The 9575-nt window shown below is 30.8% G+C and overlaps 1 protein-coding gene across 1 annotated transcript; it reads left to right on the top strand.

The window, feature by feature from the left end:
• The first annotated feature begins 745 nt into the window (after nucleotides 1-745).
• Nucleotides 746-9210, top strand: LOC123302969 (polycomb group RING finger protein 3-like). The gene is made up of 3 exons (XM_044886062.1): nucleotides 746-839; nucleotides 5539-5891; nucleotides 9055-9210. The coding sequence occupies exons 1-3, from the start codon at nucleotides 746-748 to the stop codon at nucleotides 9208-9210; spliced, it is 603 nt and encodes a 200-aa protein (XP_044741997.1).
• Nucleotides 9211-9575: the final 365 nt, after the last annotated feature.

Genomic DNA, 9575 nt, shown 5'->3' with positions numbered 1-9575 from the left:
CTACAGACAAAATTTTGTCCGTAGCATCAATATTTTTAAGCGTTACAAACTTGGGACTAATATTAATATACCTTGTATATATTTCATATACATGGTATAATAATGCAAGCCAGCATATTAAACCTTGTCTAAACAGGATATTTCAACAATTAACTCAGTCAATTGTTTATTTTTATCTGTTTTCTTTAAGTTTAATATTTTCATATTTAATTAACTTAATTACTAAAATTCAAAAATAAAAATTACTAAAATTCAAAAATAAAAATTTTAATTAGGTATTTGTTGAAAAATTTTATTTTTTAATAACATGAACTGAAATAATTCCGTACATATGAATATAAAACTTTAAAAAATTGAAACTTATATTAATTACTGAAAAATTATCAAAACTATTTTGAAATACGATTCAAAAACGATAATTAACGAAGCCTTGTCTTATTTTGGGTATAACAAATCCAAATACTGCAAAAAAACTTGAATTTCAAATTTTCATTCTCATACATCACTCTGCTTTCAGAAGAAAATGATTTCAGGACTCGCCATATAGATGTGAAAAGAAAAAAATGCGTAAAGATTCTAACATTTACACTTTTGAATTTGGCGCGTACCATACATTATCATATGATTGGCTCCTATTATTTTAGTACATTTCCTAAAATGATATAAACAAAATTCTTGGAAAAATTAGAACGTAGAGAAAATGTATCTGAATATAATTAATCAAGCTCATTAGTTGTTGCAACAAATGGCTCAAACAATTCAAAATCATATCGATAATCAAATTTATAATAACTTACATACAAGTGATAATACAGCAGTGACAAAGTGTTTGCCTATATGTGAGTAGAAAATTAAGAATATTATATTTTTAAAATTGATGTGTAAAATTAAATTTTTATTTATTAGATTTTATTGATTGATTTAATAATAATTTATCTAATAATAAGGGTTAGTCGTTAAATTTAATTTTGATTCAAGATGTTCTATTTAATCATTCAAAATATATTTTGAAGGAATATATTACGATTCAAATTGTGTTTAGACGTAGTAGGTAAAAATATTTTTATATTTGATAGAAAATTATTGGTTTTTTAATAAAAATTCGACAAACATTCAGAATCAATTTCCGAAAATCTACCTTTCCCCTCAAAAATATTCAATAAACTTATATAATTAATTTTTTTTGATAACGGAATTTTCCATAGAAGAAAAACTTGTATTTTATTGGTAGGTAAATTACCAACATTATGGTAAGTGCAATTTGAGTTATGGTACACAAATCTTGGGTTATGGAAAAATGACAAATATTTTACCCACTGAATTTTCTTCAAGTTGAGTTGGTGACAAAGATCAATGACTATTTTTTCGAAATTCTCAGAGTACAGTTCTAACGCTATTTCTGTATAAAAAGTTACTACTTAAATAAATTTTAATCCAGGGACATTCTTTGGATGTTTTTTCTTTAAAATAATCCAATAAAAAATTAGATAAATTTCACGATAAGTGATTTCAACTGACTTAGAAATAGTTTGACAATGATTAAAATAGTTGTTTATTCTGTTATGTAGCAACAGTTTTCTAGTACAGGATGCAACAAAAAAAAAGGTGGACTAAAAACTCCAATTATGCCATAATACTCTTAAATGACATATGTATTCTATTTTTATGCCATGTATATGTGAAATATATCAAGGTAAATTAAGTTTAGTCCCAAGTTTGCAACGCTTAAACATATTGATACTATGAACAAAATTTTGGTATAGGTGTTCATAAAATCAGGCCCTGATCCAGGGGGGGTGGGCGGCAAATTCTCAAAATAATACAGTAATCTATATAATCGGGACTTAATAAGATATAATAAGGGATTGTATAGAAAAATTCATTATAATTTATAAATAAAATAAAACACTGAAAATACAACATTGAAATTTATGCATTTAAGCGGAAGTTTACATATAATACATATACCCTGTATACAGGGTGTCTTTTTAAATTGACATGTACTTGAAACTCGAAAAATAACTTTTATCGATAAAAAAACTTAAAGCAAAAAATGTTGGATGTGTAGGCACATCTTACGCAGATATTAAACGTGACCTACATGAAACGTGAGCTTGAAAATCTCACTTTACTCCATAATTGGTAATCGATAGATGTTACTTGTAATTTAATTTTTTTTTTGTTCGAAATATTTTTCCGCAAATCGTAGAGTTTAGACTTAAAAAATTTTCCTTACAAAAAAATAAATAACTGTCTGACAGACAGACAGACAACCAGAAATGGACTCTTCAGGTGACTTTATAAACACCTATACCAAAAATTTGTTAATAGCATCAATATTTTTAAGCGTAACAAACTTGGGACTAAACTTATTATACCTTGATATATATTACATATATACAGGGTATAATAAATTTAAATATTAAAAAAGGATATTAAAAATAAACTCCTTTTTATACCATGTATATACCTATGATATACCAAGGTATACTAATTTTAGTCCCAAGTTTGTCTATAGTGCTTAGTTCCATACCAACCCTATCTGATGATATTAAGAGGGCGACAGAAGATGATTTTCCCAAATTTAGTTTTCAGAGGTTTTATATAACACCATAGAAGGTAGAATAATTGATCTTTACTTCACACCCACTCCATATAATAGTTATGAGGGGATGGAAATGGGGATTCAATATTTTTTTGATTTCAAAAATTCATGTATTAAAAATCGTTTTGTAGATTACAAAAAAGGCTTTTTAAGGGTAAGCAAGTGAAAAAAAAACAATTGAATGAGTTAATTGTTGAAATACCATGTATAGACAGCACTGATTACGCATCTGTTTTTTTTTTACGTCATGTAAGTAACGTATAAAAAATTATAAACAATAGGTATCTTATATACATACTATACAATTTTCCTAACCTAATAAACGCGTTCACGGTTAAACAGTGATGTTTACGAAAAAAATTTTCAAACAAAAACTTTTTTATAAGGAACAGTAATTTTTAACTTTTATTCTATCTCTTACGGTTTACAAAATGGGTCTTACGGAATCAAGACCATAACCTATGTTGCTCATTAACGAACTTGACCTCACTTTCTACGTCATAAGTACGCTATAAAAATTTCAGCTTGATATCTCTTTTCGTTTTTGAATTATCTTGTTTACAGACGAACAGGCGGATAGGCAAAAGGTAGTTTGGTAGGTTTTTGCTTTGGCTTCAAAAAAATTATTCTTAAAAATGGTATAAATGGTTTAAAGCAAAATTTTTTAGTTTTAACCCTAGTGCTATTGGGGATAAGGGTTGTGAAGAATAAATGCCTGTTTAAAGATTTTAAAAAGGGCGAAATAGTTTAAAATGCTAGAGTAACCCGAAACTTAAGATATTTTTATTAATATACTTCTTTTTGCACCTTCTACTCTTCCCGCTTTTTCGGAGGTCTGAAAGACTCTCAAAATGAAAAAGACCAATTTTTGTTGTTGTTGCAAATTTAGACTCTTAATGACGTAGAAGAGGGTTTTTGGGCTCGCAGATCTCGAATTTTCAGTCGAAGTCTTGAATTTGTTACCCTTCGCTCTCTTTTAGCTCATATAAGTACACCTCCTAAAAATGTTACCATTTTTTTGAAAATCTAAGAAAGAAATATGTAGTATGAATATAAAAAAAAATTTATGTAATAAGTTGTTCGTAGTAACAAATGGAAAAATACAAGCTATGATTTGAATGTGTTGACACTCGACAATTCGATATTAAAGACAAAAAGAAAACCTTTTTAAAAACCTAAAAGCGGATTTAGGTAATAGCAAAAAATGATGATTTTTAATTCGAGGGACTTGTAATTTGAACTAAAAAAAGAGGAAAAATCTAAAAATTAAAAAATTTCTTCCATAAACACGAGATCAGCAAATTTAAAAACTTCTTCACATGCCTTAGATTTTCAAAAAAAATGGTATTATTTATTTATGGGGTCCACTATTGTGGGGTAAAATGAGGCGAAGGGTAAGAAATTTAACACTTCGACTGAAAATTCGCGATCAGCGACCCCAAAACCTTCTTATAAAGCGGGAGTGGTGGATGGTACAAAAAAGAATGCTAATAAAAATATCTTAAGTTTCGGGTTACTCTAGCATTTTAAACTATTTTGACCTTTTAACATTTTTAAACAGTATTTATTCTTTACAACCCTCCTCTCCAATAGCGCGGGAGTTAAAACTAAAAAGTTCCGCTTTAAACCATTTACATCTTAAGAATAATTTTTTGAAGTTAAAGCAAAAAACTGCCAGTCAATACACTCAGCAAGCAATTATTTTCAAAAAATGATAAATTTTCCGTTTTTCGCAAAAATATGGGGCAAGGAGTCATTTTACGAATATGCAATCTCCGTAAGACAAAATGGCATAAAATGGCTGCCACTTTAAAAGTTTTAGCCACAAAATTTTAACTGAAAGTTGTCAGTATTAAAACCTATTTTTGGTATTAGTTTCATTAAAATCAGTAAAATATTTTTCAAGTCACAGTCAAATGAACAGTTTTACCATATGTATGTATACAAATATCTATAACTGGGGGGGGGGAGGGGCGAAACCCCTACAAAAAAATATGAGGTGTAGTTTTGAAAATTTACTACAAACCCACCAAATTTGGATAGGCACCGATGTCTTCTATTGCGAATATAAAATAAAAATGATAAAATCTCAGAAAAAAAATACCATTTTGGACGCCATTTTGTTGGTTAGACATGTTGCACCACTCCGGGAAAGTGGAAAATTTCAAAAAATACTGATTTTTATGTGAAAAAAACCCCAAAGTTTCGCTGCCCCAAAAATTCATTGATCAATTAAAGTTTCTGTTATCAAAAAGACATAGATAATTTGAAAATATTTTTAATTCTTCAAAAAAATTATATTTCTGGAATTTATCAATTCCAGAAAATAAAAATATCAAATTTTATTTTTGCAAACCTTTATGGAAATAAATTAATTAAACTATTTTAATAGTTTTCACTTAAATTTCCTATATTATAATATACAAAATTTTGATTTGATACATAATGCATAAATTATATTTCTTGAAAAATAAAATGTTTATTTAAAAGAATTAGTTAATTATATATTGTATTGAAAATATTTTCTCACTTTCCAAATTTTGCCGCCCTAGAAAATTTGCCGCCCTGGGCACTAGCCCCGACTGCCCCTAGTGTAAATCCACCACTGCTCAGATCAAAAATTGGTAAATAACTTTTTCCTTCGTCTTTATGAGCTTACTAAGGAAGGCATATTTTCTGCAGTCAATAATAGAACTCCCTGTATACATGGCATAAAAACCCAATAGTAAATTTTTCGATGTTCTTTGGAATGAACATGTTTTGAAACGAATTTTAATACATACCTATTTAGGGCGAATACCGAAATCGGATTTCCGAGGTCTAAAATTTTAGTGGATAAAATCTTTAGTTAGGGTAATTTCGAACAGACCTCATATAACCCTTGCTAAAAAAGTATTAAATTTAAAAAATTCAAAATTTGTTTTGTTTTCCAGACGAGGAAAGTTTGGCAGAAACCGGATCCAATATTGATGAAACAGAATCAATTGCTTCAACATCAACCATCACTCTTAAAACAGCACTGAAACAAAACGAAAAAAATAAAATGATCGCAGAGAATTTGGCATCAGCAACAAATCGAACGGAACGAGCTGCAGCTGCAGTAGCTGTCGAGGTTGACGAATATCCAATTTATGATGAACAAGTGAGCCTATGTTTGGAAAGCTGTAGTGCACACATGATGACCCTAAAACGACGGTTTATACGTTGTTCAGCACAAGCGACAATTGTTCATTTAAAAAAATTCATTGCTAAAAAAGTGTTGAACCGAATTGATAAGTATATGGAGGTATGTATTTCGAACATCGAGTTCATGAAGAATAGATAACGAGGCAACAAAGATCTTATATCACTTCCAATTGCCTCTGTTCGCAAAGTTGTTGCGGCTATTACAGGACACTGCGGCAGGCATGCTGAACGCCTGGGCTGGCAGTTTATCACGACTACTGCAGGAGCTGTCACAGTGGTGAGGAGGAGGAGACAATGTCTCATCTTCTCTGTCACTACCCAGCTCTGTAATGAGGAGAAGGACTTACTTGAGCCAGCCTCTCTTTGACGACTTCTCCGACCTGGAGTGCTTCGACATCAAGGCTCTCCTGCCGTTCAAACAGCTCCAAATGGTTCATGAAGTGGTGGCCAGGGATGAGCCAACCCTTTTCGGTATCACAACGGACCCTATGGTCTAAGGGTGTCCCACCCCAGAACAGCCACTCTAGCCTAACCTAACCTAACCGAGGCAAATGAACGGAATAGGAAAATCTTTCATTTCTGCGTTCGCAAAAAAAGTATAGAAACCATAGTTATTACTTTCTCCACTAGCACGAGTGCGATTTTAATATTCCGAAAAATATGGAGAGTAGAAAGGTAAAGAGGACCATCTAAGTATATCAAAAACTGTTAATCAAGCGTTATTCTGCTCAATTTTAGAACTGCTATTTGATGTTTTCAGCTGGAAACTTTTTTTACTTTAACTCCTATTTAATATGGTCCTCCATATCTCTACCCAGGGCCCGGGAAGGAGACCCCCCTGAAGGGCGGCAAATCCTTAAAATATGATTTATAGTAATCTTGATAATCGGAAGTCAATAAGACCTGGACTATTCCGAAAACTGAGATTGTATGGGAAAATTCAAGTCAAGAAAGATATCCAATCTTAAATAGCCACACACATATAACTGATGTTCAAATATAATACATACTATACAATTTGCGCCTAATTTGTGCCCTCACGGGTAAACAATGATGTTTACGAAAAAATCTCTAACGGTTTATAAGATGGTTTTTACTGACCCACGACCCAATTGTTGGTCATTTACGAACGACTTCATTTTTTACGTTCTGAGCACGCTATAGAAATTTCAGCTTGATTTTTTTTGGTTTTTGAGTTATCCTGTCGACGGACTGACAACTGAAAATGGACTAATTAGGTGATTTTATGAACACCTATACCAAAACTTTTTTGGTAGCATCAATATTTTTAAGATTTACAAACTTGGGATTAAACATAATATACCTTGACATATTTCATATATACATGGTATAAGAAACTTGAGACTGAACTTAAGTATACTCTGATATATTTCATATACAGGGTGTTCTACAGTCAATATTAACACTCTGTATACATGGTATAACAAAATTGGGACTAAATTAAACAATATTTATACAATTGATTGTTCGGTCTCCTGTTATCTATTCTTAATGCAAAATCATTCACACATGTAAACACATGTGAAAGTGATTTCTTTGTGTCTATCATGAAAAATTCAGGGTATTTCACATAACCAATTCGATCCCCACCCTGGCTTGTGTTAACAACCTTCAGTGTTTTTGTACTCCTAAGTTTTATAATTCTTTTAAGATCTTTGCATAGCTATCCGTAGTTTCCTTGAATATACATCCGTATTTGCTTACAGGCTCAAGTTTCAAATGCCTTTCAATTCACACACAAAGCGATGGGCGACGTAATTAGCAACTGAACTATATAAAATTGATAGTCTAGCCGACTACTTGAAAATGGAATCTATCTCAACAAATTGTTTAAATAATTAGCGTAAAATTTTTTGTACATTATTCCGAATTCAACGAGTTATCGCACATTTTTTTAAGAGCATTATCCCTATTTTTTACCATTTTCAACTTGTCGACTAGACTATATCAATCTTCTTCTCAATGCGCCGTCTCCTTTCGAAGGTTGGCGATCCAACTGGCAATAGTCACTCGTGACACAGCTGCTCTGAAGATTTCGGATGATGTTTTACTGAGCTATCGGCGTTGGTCCTTTTCTCCTAACTCTTTTCCTCGATGATCAACCGAAGTATTTCATATCTATCTCCTCTCATTATATGTCCAATATACCTTAGTTTACGCTTTTTGATTGTTAGCATCAGCTCTTTGTTTTTCTGAATTCTATTTAGAACTTCGGTGTTTCTTACTGTTTCGATCCAGTCTATGCGTAATATTCTCCCATAAAGATACTTCAAAAGCTTTTTCTAGCGAGGGGTTAAGGGTCGAGCTTTCGCATTCGTACAGGGGGATGGAGAATACGTAGCAGCGTAGCGTTCAGATTCTAAGTTCTAAGTCTAGGTCACGCCTTGTAAAGAATTTCTTCATGTAGATAATTGGAAAATCCATGCCTCAAACATAATTTCATAGACTTTAGTTGAGAGTTATGTAACTAACCACGTGCTGCTAGAGCAACTCGCGATTACCAAACTAGCCACTCACTAAACTCAATGAAATTATTATTTAAATGTTGTAGCGGGTTTAACGTAATCAAATTTGTGTAATAAAAAAAATTAACTGTCTATACTCAAATAAGTACTTAATTTTTATTTTTAAGTTTTTTTTTTTTACTACATACAAGTACAATATAGTTCATAATACTTTTATTTTAATGTTATTCTGTTAAATGATAAATCTTGACTCCTTCTGTAGTTAACTGGAAGAGTCCGTATTGTAATCTGGCGGTGCGCACTGTGCGCTATTTATATAGCTACAATCAATTGTTATCGTACAGTCTAGCAAATTCTAGAACTATCACGTATGTTTTATTGCAAATATTTTACTTCTGTATGTTTTCTATCTCTGTTTAAGTAATATAAAACGGTATTGTTTATTTTTTTTTTAGAATTGTCTAGATTACATTTTTTTTTTAAGATAGGACTGTGTGTGAATCGTTGAATAAATATATCGTCGGGTTGTTTATAACGACGGATTATTTATATTGTCGGGTTAATTGTTAATTTTTACAGTGTTCATTTTTAAGACAGAGATCTTAATCATAATTATACAGTTTAATTGCTAACCGCGTGTTACTCGTCGAAAATCCCTTTGTGTGTGAATTCACCATAAGTGTTGTAAATAACATTTATGCAGCTTTTACACAAGTGTAAGCGTATAACTTCAACCCTTTTTGAATAAATATAGAATAAATAAGTTTTTTTATTTAGGTTGATATATTATGTAACGGCGAATCATTGGGAAAAGAACATACACTAAAGTTTGTGTATGTAACACGTTGGCGGTATCGGAATCCGCCATTGCTTTTACAATATCGACCGTTTGATCATACAGCTAAAAAAAGCAAGAAAAAGACAATTAATTAAAAAGATAAAGAATAGAGAAGTTGCATGTTTTGCAAATTTATTTTTTTAAAGAAAAAATAATATAACAAATAGTTTTCCGTGTTATTTTACCATTATATATTGATTTTTGAAAATGTACATTCAAATTTCAGCGACTTCATTATATCGGTATATAGTAACCCCACCATATGATAAATGGTTTGTTTCTATACTTGTTTTCTACTATATTTTAACATAGATTTTCAGAAATATATATTAAAAACATCAAAATCAAATTCCAGTAGATTTTGAAAAATTGCTTTTGTAAAGCCTATATTTAAACTATAGTTGAGATTATATTGCATAAATTTAATAAATTCAGTTTGACTGTTTTGTTATGGCAAATG

This window comes from Chrysoperla carnea, chromosome X, assembly GCF_905475395.1.
Source record: "Chrysoperla carnea chromosome X, inChrCarn1.1, whole genome shotgun sequence".
In the NCBI taxonomy this organism is placed as follows: Eukaryota; Metazoa; Arthropoda; class Insecta; order Neuroptera; family Chrysopidae; genus Chrysoperla; species Chrysoperla carnea.
The sequence above is the reverse complement of the archived record's forward strand: the minus strand, read 5'-3'. Positions and strand labels throughout refer to the sequence as shown.